This window comes from Cnephaeus nilssonii (assembly GCF_951640355.1).
Source record: "Cnephaeus nilssonii genome assembly, chromosome: 12".
NCBI classification, from domain to species: Eukaryota; Metazoa; Chordata; class Mammalia; order Chiroptera; family Vespertilionidae; genus Cnephaeus; species Cnephaeus nilssonii.
In genome coordinates, this window is record NC_137083.1 from 51,015,398 (window position 1) to 51,042,997 (window position 27,600).

A 27,600-nucleotide genomic window follows, 5' to 3' on the forward strand; every position below is an offset into this window, starting at 1 on the left:
ATAGTCTTTTTATCCACATTTCACTGTGTAAATCCGGGACAAAGAAGGGGGAATGGGATTGGCCTTTCACTGCCCCAATAATGGCCTCGCTTGGGGACAGAGAGTGGGAGTCAGATGGAGTCTGGAGGCAAATCTCAAGGAGTGGGGAGACCATGGGGTGGGGAACTTGAGAGAAGGAGCTGTGGATGGTCTGAATGCTAGTCACTGTCCAAATTCTTACTCCTCCTCTAAGACTATCATTGTCACATTTTAAAATCCCAGGAGGGTCAGGATATTGGCCTGATCTCCACAACTTAAGGACATACGGTCTCCCACACAAATCCACCCTCAGGCCTGGGCCTCCTGACGGACAGACTGATGAGGCAGTCCTGGGGTGTGGTCAAAGGATCAGTTCATCCTCATCCTCCTCATCGGTGGATCGCAGGCTGGGGCCCTGCAAGATGTCAGCCAGCTCCTCTTCCAGCCCCGGACTGTCCACCAGCTCCAGCTCCTCCAGCTCACCTTCCGCCTTGGCCGGAGCCAGAGAAAGTGGGGGTTCTGGGGAGGGAGGCAGCTCAGGGGTGTCTGGGGAGGTAGGGACCACATCCTTGGGCTCAGTGACCCCAGTTCCATCCTCAGGCAGGTTCCAGGCCTCCAAGGGAGGAAGCGGGCCCCCAGGAGTCATTCGAGTAGAAGTTGTGCTCCGGAAGCTGGCCAGGGGAGGGCGGAGATGCACCCCCGACTTGGTGTGCCCCTCAATGGCCTTCTGCAGCTGGGAAGCAGAGGGAAAGGGGAAGAGGGTACAGAATTGGGAAGAGAAAGAAGATGGGGCAGTGTGAGTGGAACAGACACAAGAGAAGAATAGATATGATAAAAGGAAGAAGGAATGGGAAAGCGGTAGAGTGGCAAGAAAGATAGACCACATGGAAAGATCAAAGAAGACAAAAAAAAAGGAAGAGAAAGGGGTATGGCCAGCAGACAGCAGACCCCTGTGGAGCAGTGAGTCTCAAGCCCCCTAACCCAGATGTCCTTTGGCTCCTTCCTAGTGACCTTCAGGCCCCCTTCAGCCACATCCTATCTCCTCCTTTCCCTGGCCCTCCTCATAGAGCACCCCTATGAAACCATGTCTTGTGCCCTGAACCCCAATCCCAAACCCATGCCAGCTATGGAAGATCACAAGGGCTATCTATATCTAAGGTCAAGAACTATGTCCCCTTCAGATCTTCATAGTCGTCTCCACCTGTACCCTTTGATTGCTGAACCCTCTCTCCCTCCTCCAATCTCTGCATGAGAAATAGAGAGGGAAATGGGGGGTTAAAATCATTCCTCCCCCACCTCCACATCCTGCGCCCACCCATTCCTCCTGCTGCTCAAATAGGACGCATTGCTATTACCTCTTCCAATGCCAGCACACCCCGGAGCTTCCCCATACTGGTCACATAGGCAAGGTGGAGACCAAGGAGCGAGAACAGTGTGTGAATCTGCATAGAAAAAGCAGCAGGTCAGTGCACAGTGAGCTCCACACCTCCCCTGCCCTCCCAGCAGCCCTGAGTGGTGGGCAAGGACTAGCCTTGTGCAGGGACGTCTGTTCCACCAGCTGGAAAGGGGACTGGTCAATACAGCAGCAATCAAAGCAGACAGGCTGGCTCAACTGCTCCTGCTCCCAGGCCTCAATCTGTGGGGTAGAGCAGAGTAGTCACCCCATATCTCAGCATCCCTTCTAGCTGGGAATCCTGAAATATGCAACTGAAATATGCAACTAATGAGCACAGACCTTCCATATCACTAAACACCTCCCTTTTCCCCAGGGTACAACACCAGGCTCCAAATCAACCTTCAGCCTCAGGCACTAGCACCCCATTCTCTCCTTCACCACCACCACCCAAATGCCCCAAACGCCTGTTATTTTCAAGCTCTCTTTTCAGTCTTTCCCCTCCTCCTGCCATACCCCATGCTCACATGAAACCTGACTGCTTGTCATTCCTCACACAGGTCTTCTGGCTTCTGCGCTGGTCAAAGCTGCATTTCCCTTACCTGCCTACCCGGCACTCACTCTGTACTCCTGCCACTCTCAGGCCAATGTGTTTTGCCCCTTTTTCAATTCCTGCAGCACTCTACTGTTCTCTCCTTTTCGGAAAAGGCATGGACTGTGCTCACTCTTGTATTGGCATTTGTCTCACCTCTGCCCACTGGACACGAACTCCTGGAGAATGTTACTGGTATGGATGGGTGCCTGTTGTGAAGACACTAGAACCTTTTCCTTTTACACAGTGTAGTGTGCCAAATATTTGTTGGGTTTGAAAAGCTGTGCTGGGTCACATGGTGCTTAGTGGACTTGAGCAAAGCCATCTTTTTTGTTTGTTTTGTTTATGACAGAAGCCTTAAAACAGGAAGGCCAACTCTCTTGATTTAGACACGATGCTCAAATCCTCAAGCTTCTAAAGAATCCAGGATGGCGCTGGCTTTCATAAGCAAATCTAAAATTTTCTGAAACTCTCCTCTTGTCTTACTGAAGGTTCACATGGGGACTGACCGGCTCTCACAGCACAAGATGGTGACCACTTAGCAGGTATGTCATAGAGATGATTTACTCATGACAGGCAGCCACCTTGTCAACCCTGGACCTTTCCATGATCATTTCTGGCTTTCCCTAGTTCCATTTCTTCCTTCCCTTAAGGAACAACAATAACAGAACCTGAATCAAGCACGTTCTCTGTGCTGGACATTATTCCAACTGCCCAGAGGTGAAGCTGGGCTTCTGACCTTGACTGCTGGTAGTGTTCCAGGTACCCCCAGCTCTTGTCCAAGGGGAGGGGTATGTCTGTTCTTGAGTCTGAACTGGAAAAAGCTAAGCCCCAGTTACAAACAGGAGCTCTAACTGTGTGTACTAACAGTGTAGCAGAATTAAGTCATAGCATGGGCTTCTGGAGACCTATAATTGAATTCTTTCAATATTCCCATAGGTATCATCTTGATATTGCCAAGGGTGTCACCTTGATCTAGTCTGAAAACCATGTTCAAAATAATCTGAATTCTGACTCCAATTGGATCTTATTCCTCCAAAATGTCAACGAGTCACATGGGAGCTGGGAGCTGCTTAAAGTCTCCCTTGGGAAAGATATAAACTAAAAAGGTATACCTGTCATCTTTTTGTCCCTGGCAGCACTTTATTTTCAGCAGTTATTAAGTAGCCTCATTGATCAAATAGCTGGCATTCTCTCTTTGGTGTGTTAACAACAACAAAAAGCATTATTATTGGGTTTAGCACCCTACTTTTTAATTGCAGATATGACACATCTCATTCCTGCTTATGGACCGAGGAATGATTTTTCTTTTTCCTTTGTGATCATCTGTTTGACTTTTCCATAAGTCATTTATCAGAAGTGTCTGTGTTTTGAGGCGTGGCAAGGGGAGTAGGAGGTTTCCTTTCTCTCTTGTCACTCCCCACCCCTTCCTTCAACCCTGGAGTACTTTTCATTTTCAGCACTTATTTATTCCAGATGTCCAATAAGATATTTATTCTAAAATAATATGCATTATGGTTTTGTCAGCTACAAAGCATGAGTCTGCATTCTCACTTACTAAATGGAATGGCCGCTGCTGGACTTTGTTTTGTCTGCACACCCTCTAGGGTGTGTCCCCATTAGTACTGCTCCCAATCACTGCTCTACGTTCTTTTATTGCTCAGTGGTTGGAAAGGAGGCATAACCATGGAGACAGGTCAAGGCCATTCAGTGTGCTCGACTTTCTTGCTCATGGACTTGATAACTAGCTTTCTTGGGAAATAGGCATTTGTCCCAAGAGGCAGCACTATGAATACTTGTCCTCAGGTTGTGGTTCTTCCCAGTCCTGCTACCTGGCATTCCCTAGTTGTCCACTGTCTCAGGGCCCTGGTGGATCAGCAGAGTAACCTCTACCAAGTGCTTATCTCACCTTTATAGCCTCAATGCTGTTTCTCCACATGGGGATGTGTAAGTGCTGGTGCCCGGTGCTCAGCCTTCCTGCAGAGCCTCTGCCTGTCCAGAATGTCCCTACTGCCTACAAGATCTGAGGTTCATCTCAGCAGCATGGGCGCATCGATGCACGGAGACTCAAAACATCCCTCTTTTCAAATGACGGTGGTCCTTCTGAGAATACTATCAGGTCTACCCACCTCTGCGCCATGTGCCCATCACCGTCTCCATAGTCATGCCTCCTTTCCAACCTCTCAAAATGCTTTCCCGCCTAGACTCACATTTTATTCTTACAACAACACAAAGAAGAAGACGGAAAAAGATGAGCAATATCTTCATTTGACAGAACAGTCCACCCCAGGTTGCTGTTTCCCTTACTTACCTCTTCAGGTGACATGTTATCCACTAAATCGGTTGAATCCTAGAGAAGAAAGATATAGGTCCAGGTTCTTTCCTAATGGAATTATAGCCATGACTCCCTGGCCAGGGCCACAGATGCCTGCTTTCAACTCATCATCCCTTCCATACAATAAAGGTTCTCCTTGGCGGGACCGCTTCCCTCTAAGGACCAGGCAAATTCCCTTTTCCCTGTCATGCCCCACCCCCATCTCCATCCCCACCCCCATCCATCTCTCACCTGGCTTGTTTCCTTCTTTGTGGGGCGAGTTTTGCCCAGCAAGCAGCACAGCAGAGACTGAAAGATGGAGCGCCTTTGACCTGAGGAGTGGGGAGCAGATGGAAATAGAAACAAAGCAATTCCTACCCGACCTGGGAGGAAATAGCCAGGGGCTCCCAAGTGGTCCCCTGACACTATGCTGCCACCATAGACACCCTCTCTTCTACCCTCCTAAATACTGGTAAGCCCTTGCCCCTCTCCTTGGGGTAGCATACGGAGACTCAATGAATAGGAACCCTCTCCCATCACCCTAGCCTCCCCCTCCTCAGAGTAGCAGCCCTTGGGCTGAGTGACCGTGCATGATGGGAGAATCTTCACCTGCAGGCTCCGGTGCTTCTGGCTGCTGTTTGAGGCCTGGCAGGGGCCCATTGGGCTCTTCAGGGGGCAGTGGAACAGTAGGAATGGGGTGAGGAGGAGGAAGTGGAGGCAGCTGTAAGGAGCAGTAAAAATTCTCAGTCCCAGAGAAGAGGCTGCCTGGTGCTTTCCTGCCTTTACCGGCAGGTGTCCTGGGAAATCCATCTAATTCCATTCTTCCTCCCCATTTCAGAAGTCCTATATCCCTCTGAATTCTCATCCGTACCATCATCCACAACCTTATCTCCTTCAGTCCTTCGGACAGACCGAGGGGCACTGCTCTCTTTGACTTTCTAAATGACCAGCATCTCCATTCCCTCTTCCTACTTTCCCTTTGTCTCAATCTCTCCTGCTCCCCGGGCCCTTCCCAGCCTGGTCACCTCGGATTTCCCAGAGAGATCTTCATCTTCATCCTCATCCACAAAGGCGAAGGACTCTGGTCGGCCCTGGGGCGAGGAGCCCTGTTGCCCCTCCCCAGCCAGCCGTGCCTTCCCGTCAAAAGGCAGCTCTGACAGCTTCTTGGCCAGGTCCCGGGCTTCCCGCAGCCTCCGCTCAGGACACAGGTGGCGCTGCAGGAGGGCCTGTAGCTCGGACCGCTCCACGGAGCCCAGCAGGATCATTGACTCTGGGGGGCGATCCAAGCTTAGCCCGAGGACCTGCTCATTACCAGCCCCTTACCCCGCACCTCCACCCCGCTCAGCAGGGACAGAAAACCAGCGCCCATGCTTCCATTTTTCTTTTCTTCAGTTTTTACCTTCTCTCCCTAAACACTCATTTCACAAATCTTGCATGGTTGACCTGACTCAATCCTTTTGATTTCATCATCTAGTACTTAGAGACCCAACTGATAGTACACTAATTGGTGCTAATTTGTGCTTATTTTGATATAGCGTGTTTGCAAATAGGTGAACTTGGTATTAAAATAGGCTAATCAACCCAGTCTCCAAAAAAGAAACATTAAAGGGCATCCATGTAGGCTGAGATGTGAATATACTTTGAAAGAAGTCTACAAGGTTATTTAATTCTTTAGAGTCTGGGTCCTTCTAGGATATAAACAACAAGCCTACTTTTTCTGGGAATGTCGAAATTCTGCGACTGTAATTACATTTTCATTAAGTTTTAAGGCCATAAAATTGCAGCAGTGTTATTGAGATAAATCTTACCATTAAGTCTTAGTCATTATCATAGTGGCTGAACTACTGCTCCAATGACGAGCCCCCAGTGTACAAGCCACTTAGAGGTATTGGGGTTTGGGAAAATATTAAAACTGACCTAACTCGAGCAATTTGAATACTCTGATTATCTGAAATAAGAACTATTGTAATGGCTCCAAATGGCCTGCCACAATTCTTCTGTTACAGTAATTCAAACATCAGGCAAGTATTTATTCAATATTTAGTAAATATCTACAAGGAGGAAGTCTGACGAAGATGGAAGTTATAGTCTCCACCCTCAATGAATACCCAATCTAGTGAGGAAGATCAGATATAGACATATAAACCACAGTAAGAAATAACACAAAGCAGGATTAAGTGCCAATGGTGGGCAGAAAGGATGGTGAAGGAAGGAAGGGAAGTTTGAAGACCCAGCTTACTAAAATCGTTCACTCCTTCATATGAAAGTTTTATCTCCTCTTCCAGTTGGACATTAAAGAACAGTGATTATTTAGCTAAGTAGCAAAGAGAACTACATAAGGGGCTGTAAGACTTACAACTGGGCCTCATTATTCATGGATTCCCTATTTGTGAATTCACCCATTTGTAACACAAAATCAATACTCATGATGCTTCCTGTCATCCACAGATGTGCACAGAGCAGCAAAAAATATGGGTTGCCCCATGCACACATTCTTAGCTGAGGTTGAACAAAGTGATGCTATACCTTTTCCCCTCCCAGCCCTTATATTGCAAACAAGTGTTCTTTTCGTGGTCCATTTACTGCCACGTTTTTCACATATTTTGTGTTTTTCTTTTGCTGTTTCAAATTGCCCTCAAGCATAAAGGCTATGATGTGCCTTATGGAGAAAATAAGTGAGTTATGTAAGCTTTGTTGAGGCATGAGCTATCATTCTGCTGGCTGTAAATTCAATCTGAATGAATCAACAATATATACTAGTACTCAATAAGGTGTCTTTAAAGGGGAACATTCACAAAACAAGTTTATGCATTGATTAGTGGAAGAGAGTGGTGTGACCAGGGGCTTGCAGGAACCTAACCCTATATGTCTTCTAGGAGCAATGGCTCAGTGTAGTATCCCTAATTCAGTGTTCATGGTGACTTTATAGAACAAAACTGCAATGAATAAGATAATTGACTGTATTTCTTTAGTTGGTTTTTAACTGTGTTGTCGTGCCTGTGCTACGGGTGTATTTACCTTCCTCAGGATGATGTTCCCTAAGGAGCATAGGCTGGGTCTCCTGTAGCAGACTGAGTGGCCTCTACAGACAAACCCCACCCCACAATGTCTCCTCCCTGACCTCTATGGAGCCCGAGTTCAGGTCACTAATTCAGGGGGTGTCTTCCTTCCTTCCCACTGACCTTTTGAATCAACCAGTGGTAAAGTCTTGATTGTGGTGGTCTGAAGCAGGGTTTGCAACTCCCCATACGTGCAAGAAGCTGAAACAAACTTCACGTCACGTACCATGATGTCTTCAACAAAGATAGTAAATTTGCTATAGAAGGAGAAAGCATGGGGGGTTAGCCCCACCATATGCCCATCCCTTTGCGGGCCTTTCCGCTCCTCCTCTGAGGTTTGCCATTTCATCATTCACAATATTTATTAAGTACATGGGGATATAAAAATAAGTAAAAAGCAGTGCTTGCAAACATTGACCCTATCTGCAATCTCAACCTCAGCATCTCCCACCCCCACCGCATCAAGGCTGAACTAATTCCAGCTGGTGCCCCTGACCTGAGCTGGTTCCAACCAAGGTCAGGCAAGTAGGGTAGCTTCTTGACCTGGATGATGCTGTCATAGAGGGAGGGCTGCAGGCTCTGAGCCACCATGTTGGCCAAGATAACAGCCACCATCATGGGAAGGATGTGGGCAATCTGACCCGTTAATTCGAAGCAAATCACAGCTGTGGAGACTGTGTGGGACACTGCACCCGTCAGTGCTGCTGCTCCTAGAATGAGACACAGGAATGTACTGGTGGATTAGAGCTGTAGTTCTTGGCATGCAGGGCACATGGGGATGTGACGAGAGTGACACAGAGTGGGTCAGTGCCAACACTCTAATATAACCATTTGTCAATAGTAGGAGCTTCACAAAGGTAGAAATTTTGTCTAATCTCTTCTCTGATATGTTTGCTAGTGCCTAGAACACTGCTGGACACATTGCCACTCACTCAACAAATAAGTGGGGGAAAAGAGTGTAGGGGCTAAAATGCTGGACTGTTAGAAAATCATCATTTTGATCTCATTCCATGAACTTTGACAAGTTATGAAATAATTTTGTGTGCCCACATTGTCATTCCTAAAATGAAGATAGTGATATCCTATCCATTCCTGGTTTTTGAAAGTTTGTATCATTCTTTTCAATATATTTTTTAAATTATTAATTTCAGAGAGAGGAAGGGGTAGAGACAGAAACATCAATGATGAGAAAGAAACATTGATTGGCTGCCTCCTGCATGCTCCCCACCAGCCCACAACCCAGGCATGTGCTCTGACCAGGAATTAAACCATGATTTCCTGGTTCATGGGTCGATGCTCAACCACTAGTCAAACCGGCCAGGCAAAAGTTTGTATCATTCTTAACTGACCATTTTAAAACCCAGTTATGGCATTCTACTTTGGACCTCAGGTTTTGCGTCAACAATTTATGGGAGAGTAAGGTCACCATATGGCAATAAAGCTGATTAGTGCTCCTATATCTAGGGGAGCATGGCCTTATTTGTTATGGGATTTAGGTAAAAAGAAAAAGGAGGGAGGAGGTGTAGTAATTCTGGATATTTGTATTGGTCACTGTGTTAGACATAGGTTTTGGTTGGATGGGCTAATAGGTTTAATGAAAAACATAAGAGATTCATAGAGTGTTAGGGCTATAAAATATCTCAGAAATCACTTCTGAAGAAACTAAGGCTCAGAAAGGAAGCTAACTTGTCCATGACCATCCAGGTGACACAGGCCAGGGATGGGTCCAGAGCCCATGTTCCTTAGCTCTTAGTCATGTGCTTTTAAATCCCATCAATACTGGCCTATCTGCAAGGTGAAAGTAATTGAGCCAGTCACCTGCATTCTTGTTTCCCTGATTCTTTGGCGGGGGGGGGGGGGGGGGGGGGGGGGGAATAAAGCCCTTACCAAACATTCAGACACAATCCTAGGTGCTTTTATCCCTATTGTTTTATTTAATCCCCATAATCCCTCTTTTACATGAAGAAACTAAGTCTCATAGACATTCAATAAATGTTAATGAGAGTCAGAATCAAGGGTTGATTATTTGAATACAAGTTGAATTAATAGCATTAAATTAAAACCATATTGTATAGCCTGGAATGAAGATGTCATGGGAGAGTTGGAGTGTGGGCAGTTGAGAGACTCAAATATTTGGTTTCAAGAGGGTGAAATGTGTCTCACCAATTACTGCATAGCCCCCAGGTAGGATCTTGTAGATGATGCCATCAAATAAGATACCATCAGGAAATATCATGGCCATGATCTCTCCTACCAGCCTTCCAAATGCAGCTCCTAGACCAGAGACAAAAGGAAAGTGCTGAGAGATCCAAGTTGCTTATCCTCTGTATTCCCTCCTCGGGCACTAAGACCAAATACAGGCCCCCAGAATTCCAGGCCTTTCCTTATTTTCCCAGTACCCTAGATGGTAGCTATCAGTATAATCCCAGGCTCCCCATCAGAACTCACCTAGCACAAACACAGGCATGAAGCCTCCGCAGGGAATGGGCATAGTGGTGGCCACGATGGACATCCAGAACTGGGGTAAAAAGAGGCATCAGGACACCCTCTCAACTCCGCCCAACACACACACACACACACACACACACACACACACACTCACACTCACCCCCTTTCCCGCTATCCCCCTCCTTCCTGCTTTAAGAGCCACAGAAATGCTGGGATGGCTCATCCTTCTGAAAGCTATCATGTCTGCCTCCCTTCCTCCAGAATCAAGAAACATGGAGTTCTCAGGCTAAGAGATCACAACACTATAAGAAAGTTCCTCCAGATGGTGAACCCCAAACCCTCCTACTTGGAGTGACTATGTTTGCCTTTATGCAATCTAGAAAAGAAGTGAGACCTCACAGGTTCTCTGTCACGGCCCCCAAAGGGCCCTAGCCCACTGCAGCCTCTTTGATTTGAACAGTCACCTCAATAGAAGAGCTTGGAACTCTTGAAGCTGAAAGATAAGTTTTTCTGAGTCAGATTATGTTTCTGAAAAAGATCCCTAGTTGGAAGTGGCAGACACCTTAAAGTCTTAGTGACTTACTGTGTGACTAATTGAGCTTTAATGTAGTTATTTACAAAGCCATTTATATGGTGAACCTCACAGGGGAAACGAGCAACTGTCCTGTCTGAGCCATTTCCTATGACATCAAATGACTTTAAACAAAGGATCAAAAAATCTGATCCCGCCCTAGCCATACAGGAAGGGCACCTTGAGAAAGCCAGGTGAGTCAGCCAGTGTAATAGAAAGGATCGTCAAGGCCCACTTTGTCAGGTAGTATGCCAGTTGAAACTGGGAAAATTTTAGAAAAAGCAATATGTGCATTTTGTGGCAAAGAATACAAAGAATTGAGAAATAGAGTGGGAAAGGAGAAGTGCTTGAACTTTAATGAGACATAGTATATCAATTAATTAATAGATTTACATATTACTTCAAAATAAGCAAGCCAATCTTGGAAAAAGGATCTCAAACTAACTTGGTGAAAGATGGTAGCAGCCAAAGATCAGAACAAATTGCCAGGATCAAAATATTTACAATTAAAAAACTGCACCAATTGCATTGTATACTAATGAGAAGTAAATTTCTCAATTTCCTGAACCTTAGAAAGAATTCCCTTGAGCCAGAGTTGACCTCAAGAGGACGGGACAAAGGCTCTGAGAAGGTTTCATCCCAGAAACTCTGGAATGAGGCAAAACACATTGTTCTTCACGTCAGAATATCTGTTTTTAAACAGCTGAAACGGAAAAGTTGAATACACAAAGAGAATATAGACTGAGAAGTCCTGGCGTGTATCGTTATCTTTGCTTTCTCTCTGTATTGGCATAGTGCTCAGGAAATGTAGGTAGGATGTAGATAGGTAGGTGAGTAGGTCAGTAGGAAGGAAGGAAAGAAAGAAAGAAATAAGAGATCTTGGTCAAATAGTATTCATGCAAAACAGAAAACACTTCTGACAGCTAATATTTGCTACAATACCCAACAGTAATATTCACGGGGAATGTGAGGTTAAACTACAGGTGATCAGATATAATGGAGGTTACCATTTCTGACTTTCTGGAGACAGAGTTCTAGGCAACTTGCAGTTTAAGCTTCTTAAGTGCCTCTGACCTATGCTAGTTTGAGACCCCTTGAACTATTCTGTACCATATCTTTGGAATAACTACATAAGGGATTTTGCAAAGCCATAGGGATTTGTAGGCTCAGGGCATTCTGAAAGCTTCATTACTACAAATAACAGGTGGCCGGCAGGTCTGATTTCAGAGGATGAACTTCAGATTAGCCTCCAAGATATGAGGAAGAACATAGAGGACACAGGATTACCAACTCCTATAGCATGAAGAATAGCACATGAGACTAGCCAAAATTTTGAGCTATTAGCACATGAAAGGGAAGATCAGGATGCAATGCAAGTGATTGGAACACAATTAACTCCCAAGATTTTAAATTCTAGGGAGATGGGAAACTAGAGAGCCAAGATCACAGATTCTACTTTATTTAGGCCCTTCACAAGAAGGATCAATCTGAAGATCAGTCAAAAAAGAATTCTGCGGAGCCTCAGGCTGTGCTGAGAACTCCGTGACACTCCATAATCATGTTAGACTTATTGAAAGGGAAATGAGAAGTTGTAATTATATTTCACACTCATTGTGAAACCTCCTGACTTACAACATAATGATATTTTCCATGTCTTAAGATTGAGGAAGATGGAGGTTCCCTTCCTCAACATTATAAAAGATCTGAACGGAGACTTTTATCAGCCTGTACTTAGGCAGCCAGAAGACCACATGAATTTTAAATCAGACGGTGGGAAAACAGTTCTAGTCACTGTTATATTTTGATTCTGCTATGTAGCCAATTGCCCACACGCTGAAAAAAAATAAAGGTATGTTTATGTGTCCAATGACAGGACAGTGAAAAATACAGTGATAGCTAAGTAATATGGATTTATAGCTATGATGATTTTATGTTTATAAATAGATAGAAAATAATAGGTCTAATGCAAACTGTTGGGTTTGAAATATAGCCCAGAAAGTGTGTGAATTCCTTTTCCTGATATACTAATGATATAAACATTTTCAAGGATGTAATTCAGTGAAAAATTAATAGTAGTGACATACAGTTGAGTTTTTGTATATCATCCAGGAAATTTCTCAGAATAAATTTTAATCGGTGAAGTGGTAGGTTTCCAGAAATATACTTGGGAATCCTGAGAGGTGAGGTGAGCTGTGGGGAAATGCTGAAAAATATACATTATTTTGTTTCTCTAAAATATTTCAAAAGCTTGACACTTTAAAAGTACACATGTCCCCAACTTTACCATATAGTCCAGTCTATAGGAATACCAGAAAAACACAATTATCATCATTGAATGATAAATTCTGAAATGCCATCAAAACTTGGACTTGGTTATAGCAGATGGGTTTGTATACTCAACAACAATTACAGGAAGTTGAGATTTATAGAGAAGATGAAGTCTATAAAGAAAGCCCTTCCCCCAAGAAAAAAATCCTTAACAAGACACTGTGAGCTGCTTTATGATGAAAATATAAAATATTTTGAAGGAAGAGACAAAAATTTAATAAAGCAGGTATGGAAAATGTGGAAGCTATAGACCCAATTAACCCAAGTGGAGTGAAATAGGGAAAAACATACACAATCACAGCTTCTAGAAACCCACAGCAAATCCTGAGAATGTAAGTTACAAAGTTGGAACCTGGTGTGTCAAAGTGCCTGGTATCTCTAAATCATTGACAAGTACATCAAATGAGGAGCAACAAACAAAGAAAAAACTAAAAAAAATTTTTTTCAATCATAAGTATAAGATTTGCCAAAGATCACCAATCAAGTACTTGGCACATAGAAGGTATATAACGTTTATTGAATAAATGATTAAGTGAACCCACTATAGCTATTACAATATAAAAATTATTTAGTGACTCATATTCTGATGAAATGCAGATTCATAAAAGTATCATAAATAAGTTAATAGCAGAATATTCAAAAACATGAAAGTTCAGTGTGGACAGACTTTTAAATGAGAGCCCTAATATACGGAGCCCTAATATATATATATATATATATATCTTGTCTGGATTATTCAGGCAAGACATACTATTAGTAATAAGGCAATCATCAAAAAAGAAAGCATATGCAATTGGCAATGGTAACAGATGTCACAACCAGGGGTGGAAATTAAAATATCTCTGTATAAGATAATAATTGAGAAGTCTATAAATACATCATCCTTGACAGGCAGATGTGAAAAAGAATTGATGTAAAAAGAGATCAGCTTTTGTTTCCTAACTGGAGTTAGAAGAAAGTGGTTTGAGAATGGCAAAACCCTCACAGCCTCACTACCTAACCGAGAATAATAAAATTTATAAAAATTGTTTATAGTCACTAATAAAATTGATTGAAATATTTTATCTCTTTTGCAAGTCTAGAAAACAGATTACCCACTAGACTGGGGGGAAATGGATATGTAAATCAGCTAGAAATAGATAATCGGATACATGGAGAATGAAGTGCCTAATTATCTAATATGTGGGGGGCCTTGGTTAATTTACATGAGCTTTTTACACAATTATCTATTTTGCTGAAATCTATCTTGCCTTGTTTATTTGGCTGCTGTGATGTCTTAATAATTTAGTGAGTGGAACCTTTGGAAAGGTTATAATAATTTTGGCAACATCACTAAGTTGACATGAATGGAACAATTAACCTAGAATCTGTGATCGGCAAACTCATTAGTCAACAGAGCCAAATATCAACAGTACAACCGTTGAAATTTCTTTTGAGAGCCAAATTTTTTAAACTTAAACTTCTTCTAACACCACTTCTTCAAAATAGACTCACCTAGGCCGAGGTATTTTGTGAAAGAGCCACACTCAAGGGGCCAAAGAGCCGCATGTGGCTCGTGAGCCGCCGTTTGCCGACCATGGACCTAGATCATTGTTCTAGGTTCACCTACAAAAATGGGCCATTTGTGCTATGGTTTCCAAGCTAATTCTTTTTAAGTTGGATGAACACCAGATGCAGCTTCACCCTTTCTTACCCTATGCAAACCCTGGATTCCTAGGCTGAAAACCAACGAAGCTTAGGGAGTCAGGAGTGTAGGGAGAGGTACCTTCATGATAAAGAAGAGGAAAACAATGATGACAACGTTGACCTGTGGGTGGATCCACACAGCTGACCGGCCCAGGCTTTCAGGGTCACCCACGTGTTTTACCCACGTATTGTTGTCAAACAGGGTACTGATTGCTTCACGAGGCATCAACTGTAAGAGGAGAAGCAAAAGGGGGTAGTTCTCCAGGGATGTTCGGGCCTTCCTCTTTTTAGGGAACTGACTTCCAGTCGTACTTTTCAAAGGTCCCTTCTGCTCTTCTCTCATGGATAGATTTTATGCTTGGCCAAAAGTCCATATGCTCAGAAGCCTGAGGAACATCTGTGTTGTTTCCCTTTTTCCACGTGGCCCAGTCCTGGCTTAGTCCCTATCATAAGCTCAGTGACCTGACTCCACCCTCAGACTCCCTTGCAGCTGACCTCTCCAGCCATGAATTGACCCATTCCTGGTGGAAAGGTGCACGAGGCGATGACAAAGGTGACAATTCCAGGATACAGCAGGCGGCTGAAAAATAAACAGAATGAATGGTCCCCTGAATTTATTCAATCCATAGTGGATGCCACACTGAATTCTGGGAAGCTGAAGTTTCCTGTGGTCTCCTGTAGTCTCAGTTCTTTAAACAGAGTATCTTTCCACCAAAATACCATCTTTAAAGGGGAAACCACACCACTCACATCCTATATATAGTATCAGGGCTTCTGTATTTTATCACAAGCCACTGAAAGGCATTTAACACCTTCCACATAGATTTAAAAAGAGGAACTCATGGAGAAACCAGAAAGTAAGTGGGAAGGACTGAGTAAGGGCAGTGACTCACTGCTTAGCAAGAAGCTGGCTGAGGGCCTTGTACTTTCGGACACCGAGCATGACTTGGCGATGCAGATACACAAATACAGCTCCCAGGAACCCACAGCAAATCCTGAGGGTGTAAATTATACAGAAATGAAGCCCCCATCCCTCAGACCTACCCATGGGGAACAAATACCAGGCATCTGCCTTCCCTTTCTACCCACCTCTCCCCAACAATTTATGCTTCTCCCATGTGTGCCCCACCTTCTTCCCAGCTTGGGTCCCTTCTAATCCTAAGATACACCCACCCCCATCTCACCACTCCCTGAGGAGGTGACCCCACTGACCCAATGACGGCAAAAGCTGGCAGTTCCTGCAGGTCAAAGGGGAAATCCATTCGGAAATTGGTTCTGAAGAGAGCAGTGATGGTATCTAAAGGATGGAAAGGCCAAGCATTATGGTGGGAGTGTCACAAAAACCCACTGAGAGGGAACCAGAAGTCATCAGGTTTAAGGATCAAGTCCTTCTTCCTCCAAGCCCAACATCTACTCTTCTATTTAATTTCTTTTTTCTATGCACAACCAGTATTTCCCTATTCCTTGTCCTATATCCTTGGGTCTTGGTCCCACTTCCCAAACAAAGCCATTCATTTCTTTTCTGCACTGCCTCACTGAGCTTCCCTCCACACCCCATTACAAACCTCCCTATTCAGGTGCCTCCACCCCAGGGCCCCATACCAGCATCCTTGTTCCACACGGCCAGCACACGGAAAACAAAGGCACTGAACGTGGCTGCAAAGAACCCTCGCCAGTAGTTGTGCACAGCAAAGTAGGTAGAAGTGACCTCGATGCTGAACAATACTCCTGTAGGGGCACGAATGTAGGGTCAGGTGCAGGCAAGTGTGAAAGACTCTCTCCCTCACTCCCACCCTGTGGACCTGTTGGGAGTCTGTGCTTAATCCTTTTCTCTTGGAGTCCATGCTCTAAACCATATACCTAGTCATGGTAGCATCATTGTGTAGGCCAGGGATGTGGTTCAACAAGATATAGAGAGGACAACATATGAGGATTAGGTGGTCATGCTCTCTCCATCCCTTAGAAAGTAGGGTTGGGTGAGATTCACAAAGCCAGATATCCATAAGGATTTAAGAGTCACTAAAATTTTTTCTGCAGAAAAGTCATGAGAGAGAAGGAAGGAAGAAAGAGAACAGAAGAGAATAGGATGGGTGGAATTTCAGAAAACTGAGTGAGGGAATGGGGAATCTGGGGCAGACAGAGCTTTGCCAACCCCCCTTCTGCCCCTGCTCCTCAAATCACACCAGGCAAGGCAGCTGCCTTCTTTCCCTAAAAGGAGGATTCAACACAGTAGAGAATCAGGTGGAGAAAGTCTCTCTCCTTTACCAGTAACAGAACCACAGTCAGCTTTGATTTGCCTGCGTATAAACTATACAACTTATGAATATTTTACAACCATTTCTTGAAATCCTAGGCTAGATTTTCTTTCCCACGATGAAGTTCTGGGACACTTCCCCTAACCGTCTGTCACTTTATACTCAGGAATGAGAACTAATTTTAATATTAGCCTGAGCCAAACAGAAAATGTGCTAGGAAACAAGGCAGTAAAAACATAAACAGCCTCTGGAAGTGCTCTGATCTCTTAAGTTCTGTAACATCGCTCTCTTCTCCCATCCTGGATGCTCTTCTTGTTTCTCCTCTGCCTCCCTTGCTTCTGTACAATCCAAGGCCTTGCTTGGTCTTGGTCTCCTATTCTTGTTACTCACAGATACACTTTGTCTCTTAAGTTCATTCATGCCCATAGATTCAACCAGTACTTATAGGCTACTGATTAACAAAACTATTGTTTTAGCCCAGTTCGTGAACTTCAGACTTACCAACCCAGCTGCCTATTTGACATCACTTGGATATGCCACAGGAACTTTAAATTCCACATATGCAAAGTGAAAATTATCAACTCCCCACACCTGTTTACTTCCTATATTCCCTAGCTTGGTTACTACCACTAGCCACCCAAATTTCCTTACTATGAACTTGAGAGTTAGCCTAGATTCCTCCTTCTTTCTTATCCTTCATATCCTCACATAAAATCAATCACTAGGTTGCATCAATTTTACTTTCTATCGCCCATATATATCATCCTCATCTCTGTCTCTTCTGCCTCTGCCTAGTTCAGTCTCTTGTCATCTGGCATCATGACAATGACAGTAGTCTTCTTGTTCATCTTGGATTAAATCTGTTAATCCACAAGCCAGTTCTATCCTACACACACCTGCCAACGGGATGGGATCACCCTGCAAAGCTGGCCATAGCACTTCCTTATTCAAAGTTCTTCAAGGGCTCCCCTTCACTGTGACAGCATTTCCCAAAGTCAGGTCCATGAGATGCTATGAGGCCCTTGAGAAGGTCCTTGCAAAACGGATTCTGTGGGGTTGCCAGGTGGGAGTGGGGGTTAGTAACAATGAAGTCATATGTTATTTTATTCAACAAGAATGTACTGCCCGGCCGGTGTGGCTCAGTGGTTGAGTGTCGACCTATGAACCAGGAGGTTAAAGTTTGATTCCTGGTCAGGGCACATGCATGCCTGGGTTGTGGGCTTGATCCCCAATGGGGGCATGCAGGAGGCAGCTGATCAATGGTTCTCTCTCATCATTGATGTTTCTATCTCTCTCTTCCTTTCTGACATCAATAAAAAATATTTTAAAAAAGAAAAAGAAAAAAGTTTTAAAAATAAATTTTTTTAAAAAGGATTCTGTGGGAAATGCTGAACTTGAGCCACATTTTGCAGTCAGCATATCAAACATTCTGGTAACCTTTCCAGTTGAAAAAACACAAGATTTTCCAACTTATTTGACCGCAGAATCCCTTTTGCACATTCCATCTATTAACACCATGAATACTGTGTTCTGTAAAAACACATTGGTGACAGAAGAAGATTTGACTTTGGGTGGTGGGCAGACAGTGAATATACAAATTCTAGCCTAGAGAATAAATAAAATCTACTTTCTTGTGCAAGGCCTACAAGGACCTTCATGAGTTGGCCCCCATTTACCTGCCCAGATTCATTTCCTGTTATTCCTCCCCTGTATCTTCTAGCAATACTCTTCGGCTATCATTATAGCCCCCAGAGTTTGAATGTTGTTTCTTCTGCCCAGAATATCCTGTTCTGGCTGTCTTCCCTAAGTGTCAGATCAAACACCATCTCTTATAAAGCTCTATTGACAAGCCCCCACCTCCCTACTCCCACCCAGGCAGCTTAGCAGAAGGTTCCCATTGCACTTGCCCAGGCTACCATGGAGACACCTCTGTGAGTGATGGTCTCCTTGCCTGCCTGTCTACCCTTTCAAGGTGAGCTCCTTGAGAGCACAGGGTCTAACATAGTGCCCAGGGGGCAGCACAGAGCATGCATAATGGAAGCAAAGAGATGTTTGTCATTTTGGTAGAATGCTGAAGACTATTTCTTTCATCAGTGTAAGTCTGCAAGGAATTAACAGTTGACTAGATAGTGAATAAGTGATCTTAATAGTAACTTTTTCTTTCAGAGTTAGTCTATGTTCATAAAATGAAACCAGTCAAGTAATGTTACCTGCAAGTCCATGTAATATTTGCCACTTAGTACAAACATTCTATAAATGACATCTTCATGGTGCTGGGAAAACTGGAAAGCCACATGCAAACAAATGAAACTGGGTTACAGTTTGTCCCCATGTACAAAAAAAAAAAAATTCAAAGTGGATCAAAGACCTAAATATAAGACCCGAAACAATAAGTTACATAGAAGAAAGTATAGGTACCAAACTTATAGACCTTGGTCATAGAGAATATTTTATGAACTTGACCCCAAAGGCAAGTAAAGTCAAAAATAAATGCATGGGACTATATCAAACTAAAAAGCTCTACACAGCAAAAGAAACTGACAACAAAACAAAACGGCAGCCAACCAGATGGGAGATGATATTTGCAAAGGTTTAATTTCCAAAATATATAAAGAACTCATAACAACCCAACTCAAACAAAGAAACAACCCAATCAAAAAGTGGTGGGCAGAGAACCTGAAAATACACCTCTTCCAAGAAGACATATGAACAGCCAATAGATATATGAAAAGATGTTCAACCTCACTGGCAATTAGGAAAATGCAAATCAAAACTACAATGAGATACCACCTCATACCTGTTAGAGTGGCCATTATCAACAAAACAAGAAATAACAAGTGTTGGAGAGATTGTGGAAAAAAGGGAACCCTCATCCACTGCTGGTGGGAATGTAGACTGGTACAACCATTATGAAAAGCAGTCTGGCGATTCCTCAAAAAATTGAGAATAGAGCTACCATACGACCCAGCAATTCCTCTCCTATGTATATATCCAAAACCTCAAAATGATGTATTCATAAAGATAGATGCACCCCTATGTTCATTGCAGCATTATTCACAGTGGCCAAGACATGGAAACAACCAAAGTGTCCCACAACAGAGGACTGGGTAAAGGTGATGTGGTACATATACACAATGGAATACTACTCAGCCATAAGAAAGGATGAAATATTGCCATTTGCAACGACATATATAGATCTTGAGAACATTATGCTAAGTGAAATAAGTCAGTCAGAAAAGGCTAAGAACCACATGATTTCACTCCTAGGTGGGATATTAAACTGAAACTCATTAACACAAACAGCATTGGGGTAGTTGCCAGAGGGAAGGGGGTAAGGGGTGAAGGAGCTCTCAATATATGGTGACAGAAGAAGATTTGACTTTGGATGGTGGGCAGACAGTGCAATATACAGATCTTATAACATACAAACCCACACCTGAAACCTATATATTCATGTTGACCAATGTCATCTCAATCAATTTAACTAAAAAAAAATAAAATAAAAAAGGCATCTTCACTTTTCAATGCTTAACATTTTCTTGTGTCAAGAGCCACATTTTGTTTGTTTTTGCGGGCTTCAGGGCCATGTTTTATCTGTAACTTTCCTATGGTCTTTCCCATACTCTACACAAGGCCAAGACACACCTTCCTCCGTCATCTCAGAAATTCCAATTTTATGCAGAAAATTCAGGTTCTTTTCACTTTACAAGAATCTAATTTAAAAAATGGGTTTACCTGTCTAAAAAGGTTCCTTAGATCTTTTGGATTTGTGAGGTGAAAGAGTAAATAAAAGTGAAAGTGGGTATAAACATTAAGTGTGAAATTTAGCATGCGTAGAAATTCCAGCACACTACCCTTCATGGATAGGGGCCAGTGACTCTAAGGTCAAGGGCTGACAACAGAAGGGCAAGTGGGATGCCAGCTGAAGCATTTGTTGACCTCACCTCCTTACGCAGCGCACACTGGCACAGTGTCAGGACAAGGGAACATGATACATTTTCATTAACTCTGAGCGCTTATCCATATATCATCCTCAGGCCAAGCCACTTTAGCTACCTCCTCCACAAAAGGACTGATCACATTCTCATAATTGAAAAGATACCTCTAACAGCTGGTGCATTTAGGAAGCAGATGCTATTCCTATAATTTTGTTTTTCCAATTGTCAACTTGGTGTCCTTTCTGTCATTCGATGAATCCAATGACTGGTCGAAATAATCCCTGTTCTGTGGGTCTGGTTACAACGAACATTGAAGAGTAAATAAACACATACAACTGCTTTCTCTGACCATGCCTGCTTGTTAGTCATCCAGGACAAGGAAAGTAACATGTTCTCTCCTCTCTAATCTCAGTCTCGTGCAGCTTTTGGCAGGAATACATCTAAAGGGCTTAGAATGTTGCCTGCACGCAGTACGAGTGAATGCTCACTGAAAGTTAGCTGTTTTTGTCATACCCTGGTTTTAACTGGTAATACTCATACTTGGGGATGCTGACAACTGCTTGGGGGACAAGGTCAGACAAGTGGACTGGTGTAGGAGGGGTAAATCACTTGCCTCCAAGTGGGGTCCCAAAGCAACAGCCGACTCCCACAGCACAGCCCACCGTCAGCATATCAGTATAATAGTATGGCTGCTACTAGGGAGAGACAGACCAAGAGAGAAAAGGGAGGGGTGAGGAAGAGGGGCAGAGAGAGGAATGGAGAACAAGCAAGGGTGGGGAATAAGGCAAAAGGAAAGGCTTAAGTCACAGGGAATCATAGTGGTCCCATTGCCCCCGCAATTCCCAAGCCAAGACAGGAAGTGACCTCATAGTGCAAGGCCAAACATAGAAAATGAAATAAAAGTTAGGTAAATATATGGTGGGCAGGCAAGCCAATAAATGGTCACCAGAGTGAGGCAGGAGGTGGGGACAATCAGGGAGAGGAGTGTCAGTAGCAAGAGAGAGAGGAAAGGACTTCAGACAAACTGCACTACCAATCAAGCCTGCATGAAATAGCTGTCAGCCTCAAAAGAACATGCAGTTCTTTGGTAGAAACGTGTGGGTGTCTGAAGACCAGGGGCTGAAGGCCCACCCACCAGTCCCTTCAGTGAGCACCCCCTTCCACCCCAAAGCTGTGGCAGCCACCCAGACCCCCCTTCCAAGTCATGCTCAGGAAACGGGTGGGGAGGAAGTGGGACTTGCCTCCGACAGGGGCTGCAAAGCAGCATCCCACGCCCACTGCGCAGGCCGACACCACGAGGTCAAGCTGCCCAGGCACGGTCTGCAACAGAGAAGCGCGCGGGACAAGGAGGGCAGAGGGCTGAGGTAAGGCGGCAGTGTAAGAGAGATGGGGTGGGGCACCAGGAATGAGGAAGGGACAGGGTAGCACAGGAGGGAATCAGGGAGGGGAACTGACACGGGGCAGAGGTGTGGACTGGCAGGTTAACAGAGGAACGAGCCGTGTGCAGGCTCCAATGCAGGGGTGCAGAGCAAGAAGGAGGGGACATTACTGGACAGACACAGGCTGAACAGAGGTGTCAGGTGGCGAGGACAGGCGGTGTATGTGTGTGTGGAGAACAGGGGAGCATGGATTAGCGCCATGCCCCGTTTTAGCATCCAGCCCAGCCCGGAGCGAAGGCAGCCCTCCTGACACCCTGAACACACACAGCCCCACTTCACCGGACTTGCTCCACCTTACCTCATACACCCCAGAGAACACAGACATAAACTTGCTGAGGACAGCGGCACAGATGCTGGCAATGTGGACAAAAGGGCCCTGGGAGAGAGACGAGGGGAGAGGTCAGGAGCAGGGGTCCAGGAGGGAGGCTTTGTGGCATTCCATGCACTAACATTTATTGCTCCAGGCCCGTGCTATATGCTGGAAACAGACGTAACACAGGAGTTCTGCCCTCATGGAGCTTCATCCCAGAGAGGAAGGGAGGTGACACACCGCATTTTATCATTTCAGAAACTTCTAAGGTCCAGGAAGAAATTGAGGGAGGGCAAGGGGACAGAGATAGACAGGACCGATGAGGTGGGATCGGGGGTGTCCGGAGAAGGTGCTCAGGGATGGTCACCAATGAGTAGTGCCTTATTGAAATGAGGCTGTGCGTCACGTGGGCGCCAGGAGGAAGCGTGTTCCAGGCCGAGGGCACAGCAAGCGCAGGAGCCCTGAGAGGGGAACAAGCTTACAAGGTTGAAGGACAGGAAGACGGCATTGTTACCCCAAAACAGCACGTGAGGAGCAGCCTGGGAGGACCGAAGAGGGACAGCAAGGAGCCGGGTCACCACGGGCTTTCGAGGCCCAGTGAGAGCTTTGGGTTTTATTTTAAGAATGGAAAGGCACTAGAAGTTCTTGAGCAGAGGTCAGACAATCCTGATTCCACTTTGAAAAGATGACTCTGGCTGTGGTGTAGGTTATGGACTGTAGCAGGACAAGCATGCCATGAGCATAACCTTGAAGAAAGCACAGCCTCTCTCTAGGTCTCCGTTTTCACATATTAAAACAAGGGCATTGGTCTGGAGTGGCTCTAAGGCAGTGGTCTGCAACTGGGGAAGACCCCCCACAAGGAGACACTTGACAATGTCTGGAGACATTCTGGTTGTCACAACTGGGGGTGCTATTGGCACTGAGGGGGTAGAGGCCATGGATGCTGTTAAACATCCTATCATGCCCAGGACGATCCCCAGAACCAGTATTACCCAGCTCCAAATGTCAACAGAGCCCAGGTTGGGGAGACTGCTCTGAGGCCCTCCCAGCTCTGACACTTCTGTTATTCTGCCCCAGGAGGAGGACCTTCCCATAATTCCCTCCACCTCCCCCCCGTTCCCCTTGTTCCCTTGGCTCTGACTCTTGTCCCCATGCCCATGCCCATGCCCATGTCTGTTCCCAGAGCCACCATCTGCCCAGCTCACTCCTCAGGGCCTGCCACCTACCTCCTTCCCCACAGGAATGCCACTGCCCAGTCCTGCAGTCAGGGCCACAACCTTGGCCACGAAGGCCTTGAGGGTGAGATATTCCTTCAGGATAACCCCACGAAGTATTGTTTTCATCTCAGGGATCCCAGAGCCTAAAAGGGTTGCAAAATGATTGTGTGCAGGTTCAAGCTGGAGGTTCAAAGCGAGATGAACATCCAGATAGTGGACATGGAACAAGGTGGGAATAGAAGGCTCATACTTCAACATAATAAAAGCTATATATGATAAACCCACAGCAAACATCATACTCAATGGACAAAAACTAAAAACATTTCCCCTAAGAACAGGAACAAGACAGGGATGCCCACTCTCAGATAGTGGACATGGAGATGGGGGGTGGGGAAGGGAGAGGGCTGTGCTGGGGAGGACAGTGACAAAGCAGGGGCAAGGGCTGTCAATAGTGCCGGGTGAAGGAGGGAGAGGGGTGGAAGGGTCAGCAGGACAATGCAATTATACTGATGACCCGACGTGAGAAGGTCCACGGGGAAGTTCTCACCAACAGCCTGGGGAGAGATGAGGTGGCAGAAGTGGGCGCTGAAGAGGATGAGGATAAGTGGGAAGGACACCCACACCAGGAACTGCAGAGGCAGGCTGGGCTTCACCTGGGAGTAGGTCCACTTGTAGACTGCGGAGACACGCTGGGCTCAGTCCCCTGTGGACGGGAGGTCACCGCTCCCCCCGCCCCTCCGCTCCAGCACACCCTCTGCTGCACAGGTCAGCGTGCTAGGAGCATCATCTCACCGGGACTATCCCGCTGAATCTCGCGAGATGGTACTATTCTAATTGGACGTGTGAGTGGGAGACCTGAGTTGCTGGAGTGCCCTGTCCCTTGCAGTTCCCACCACTAGTAGGAGGTGGAGCCCTTGCTGCAAACCACGCTGGAGCTGGACTGCGGCCACGATGTTAGAGGCACTGGGTTGACCAGCCAGCCCGGCTTGCCAGGAACAGGGGTGCTCCTGGGTCCTAGAATGTTTGGTGCTCAAACCAGGGAAAGTCCTGGGAAAACTGGGGAGACTATTAGAGGGACATCCACAGCTTGGCTGGTGGCAGGGGGCAGGGACAGGAGGAATGGATCTGGGTCTGGTCTGGTCTTGTCCTGGGCCTGATCTCCTCTGTGCTATGTCCCCCTCCCAAAACACACCCAGCTTATCCTCCGTAGAAACTCTAGACACAGTCAGGTATGGGGAGAGGCCGAGGGGACAGGACCAGGTGAAACCTACCCTGGAGGGTTTTGGCACTAACATAATCCATGCTCCAGCTAACCAGAGCCATAAGCAGTCCCAGAAGCACCAGAAAGATCCAGTCTTCCCCTAACTTCCTTCTCACCACACGTCCCAGGCGGTAGATACAATCTATAAGAGAAAGGGTAAAGAAGAGCGGTAACCAGTCACTGCTCAGACCTATGACTGAGGGCTGGAGGGGATGTCTCGTCTCACGTCTCATTCGCCGAATTTCTCTTCACTTTTCTGCCAGGTGCTGCCCTGCCCCTTCCAAAGGCACTAAAGTTCAGTTCCCTACTGGATTCTTGAATTTCTTTCTAAAACTCATTTCTTGGGGCTGAGCAGGAGGGAAAGTGGAGAACAAGGTAAGTGAGAAGGAAGTGGCAAGAGCTGCCTCTCCTTAATACTGGGAGGAGGGCTGGGGGGTGTATGCGGGGAGTGGGAGGGTGGGATATATGAAATAGGAAGTCCAAGTTATTCTCCTAAGCCCTGCCCCTCCTCTATCCCAGATCACTTTATTCTGCAGTCCCCATCACCTTGACATTTAGAATAGTGGTCCTCATCTGTGCTGTCCACGGTGGCACTGGAGCCCATCTTCCTGGGCATCCCCATGCCCTGCTCCTTGTCTGAGAATTGCTCCTTTTGATGGCCATAAATCTGGACAGAGGGAGAATGGGAATGTCTGTCATGCAGAAAAGTCTAAAGGAATAGACAGAGGGAAGCACATAGACCCACAGAAATACACAGACAGACAACCTTTTAAAATCCTGGGTGTTGAGGGCCTCAGGTAGTGCCATTTTGTGGCCCTCCAGCCCTCAGCTCCCCACTCTCCATTCATACTTGTCCCTCTTTCCATCTGTACTCATCTTGGTCCATGGCAACCTTCATCAAGGAGGCCAATTTCTACTCTAAGTAGAGTTAGAACTGTGCATCTGTGTCCATTAAAAGTTTTCTGTGTCACTCTGGTTACTGTATCTTAGCTTGTCTCTCTAATGTCCCCAGACCCCCCCTACCCTAACTTCTCTCCTGGAATCCTGACATGGATGAGGACAGACCAGCAGGTGACTCTTGGTGCACTGTGCCTTGGTGTGTCTAGCCATACTGGAGGCCTCTGAGATGCCTGGCCAAGCTTAGAGAAAGCCCATCCCTCACTCCCTGGACTGTGTGCACCAACAGGAACGAGTCCTGAGAAGGCAAGTCAGTTCACTTCTTGTCAGAGCAGGGTAATTAGATGCTCCCCCAAAACGTGAAGAAGACAGAGGAGCACCCCTCAGATCTGGTAGCCCTCCACTCTCATCCCCAGGTAGCCTGGCCGGCCCCACTGCACTAACTCCCTCCTCTGGGGCCAGGGTCAGGCCAGGCCATGTTGCTGGTTCTGGGAGAGCCTGAGTGGAAGAGATCTGATTTCACAATATGAGCAGTGGAGTCGGAGCTGGAGTAGTGGGCAGGCACACACTGCTTCCCCTGCTCATGGCTGTTCCGTCTTCTGGAATGAGGTTAGTGATGAGGGAGGTAGTGTTTATGTCCACGCCCCATGCAGGACACAGCAAGAAGATACTACCTACCAATGGCGCTCAGTACACGCCCTCCCACAGGCTGTCTCACTCCCTTGGGTCCCAGGCTGGTGGAGATGAGGAAGAGGGGTGCTCTATACCAGAACTGGGGAACACTGAAGGAGCCAGGTCAGTGCTGGCTGGTTCATGGCTAAGTACCATAGCAGAGAGGGCTGGGGAGGGAAGGGAGGCATCCAATCTGAAAGGCGGGGGTGGCATCTAGGCTTGGTTAGCAAGAATGCCGCTGTGTGTGTGTGTGTGTGTGTGTGTGTGTGTGTGTGTTTGGGGGGGGGCAGGGGAGGATACTGCATGTGGGTGAGGGTATGAGGGAGCTCACATACGCAGTGGCGTGGACTCCTCGGCCAGTCACTCGTGTAGCTTATGTAAGCATGCTCTCCTCATGCATGTGTGGCTTTGCCGTCCCCATAGGATTCATGAGATTGCTGGGAAAGGTCACATAGAAGGACTTGTGTCTACTGAGCTAGGTCGAGCCCTCGGCAGGATCGTCATATTTTGAATACACTGCCATGTACTCTTTAAGTTAAAAAAAAGTAACACTGCTCCTCCTTTTCACCCAGTCCCTAATTTCCCTCAGTCCATCACACCACCAGCTCCTCCAACCCACCGCCCCTCCCTTTTACCTGTGTGGGGTGGGCGTTGGGACGGAAGCCTGCATCCCTTCGGGGCCTGTGCTGGAGGCCCCCATTCTCCGAGGGCAGTCCGTAGCTGGTGCAGTGTTCGAAGGGCATGTACTGGTACTGGGGGGCACTACCCCACCAGCTTTGTTCGCGCCCACGCCGCTGGGACTCAGATGGCTTCATGCTCCCTCCCCCCCGCCAGGCCTTGGCCTGCTTGCCCCCGTCCAACCCCCAGTACAGCTCCTTAAGCCTGTCCTCTTGCCTGTCCCCAAGGCGTCTGGGGCAGCATGCCCACCCCCAGCTATTTATAGCCATCTCTCCATCACATGACCCCCCCACTGCCACATCTGATCTGCTTGGGGTCGAAGCAGGTGTGAGAGCAGTGCGGGGGAGGGGCTGGGGTGAGAACCTGAGGGACAGCCCCGCAGGGAATTCCCTCAGCAGGGCAGCAGCACTGTCCCCCTCCTTAGTCACTAGGAGGCTGCCAGCCCCCAGCCACTGGTCCTCTATAAATATCGCCCAGACCAGGATGGAAAACTGCTCAGCGTGCTCTCCAACCTGTGTGCGTCC

General features: G+C 46.2%; 1 protein-coding gene across 1 annotated transcript; it reads right to left on the reverse strand.

Annotated features, from left to right (window-relative positions):
* Window positions 1-39: 39 nt before the first annotated feature.
* On the reverse strand, window positions 40-27,228 carry CLCN1 (chloride voltage-gated channel 1). The gene is made up of 23 exons (XM_079786599.1): window positions 27,034-27,228; window positions 25,376-25,496; window positions 24,840-24,971; window positions 24,116-24,244; window positions 23,578-23,711; window positions 22,340-22,417; window positions 21,216-21,294; window positions 16,012-16,137; window positions 15,622-15,706; window positions 15,303-15,404; window positions 14,905-14,989; window positions 14,489-14,638; window positions 9,825-9,894; window positions 9,540-9,650; window positions 7,873-8,086; window positions 7,500-7,633; window positions 5,343-5,587; window positions 4,927-5,038; window positions 4,570-4,649; window positions 4,315-4,353; window positions 1,550-1,654; window positions 1,374-1,460; window positions 40-751 (listed from the first exon to the last, which is right to left on the reverse strand). Exons 1-23 carry the CDS (start codon window positions 27,211-27,213, stop codon window positions 380-382), a joined length of 2,970 nt encoding a protein of 989 aa, XP_079642725.1. The 5' UTR covers window positions 27,214-27,228; the 3' UTR covers window positions 40-379.
* Between the last annotated feature and the right edge of the window lie 372 nt (window positions 27,229-27,600).

Bases quoted from the DNA above. Each gene is read 5' to 3' on its own strand.
- CLCN1 (XM_079786599.1), bottom strand. From the start codon at position 27,213: ATGAAGCCATCTGAGTCCCAGCGGCGTGGGCGCGAACAAAGCTGGTGG. The intron at 21,295-22,339 runs GTAAGGTGGAGC...TCTCCCTAGTAG, and splicing joins TGTTCTCTGGGGTGTATGAG to CAGCCATACTATTATACTGA. The intron at 5,039-5,342 runs GTGACCAGGCTG...TGCTCCTTACAG, and splicing joins ATCTCTCTGGGAAATCCGAG to CTGCCTCCACTTCCTCCTCC.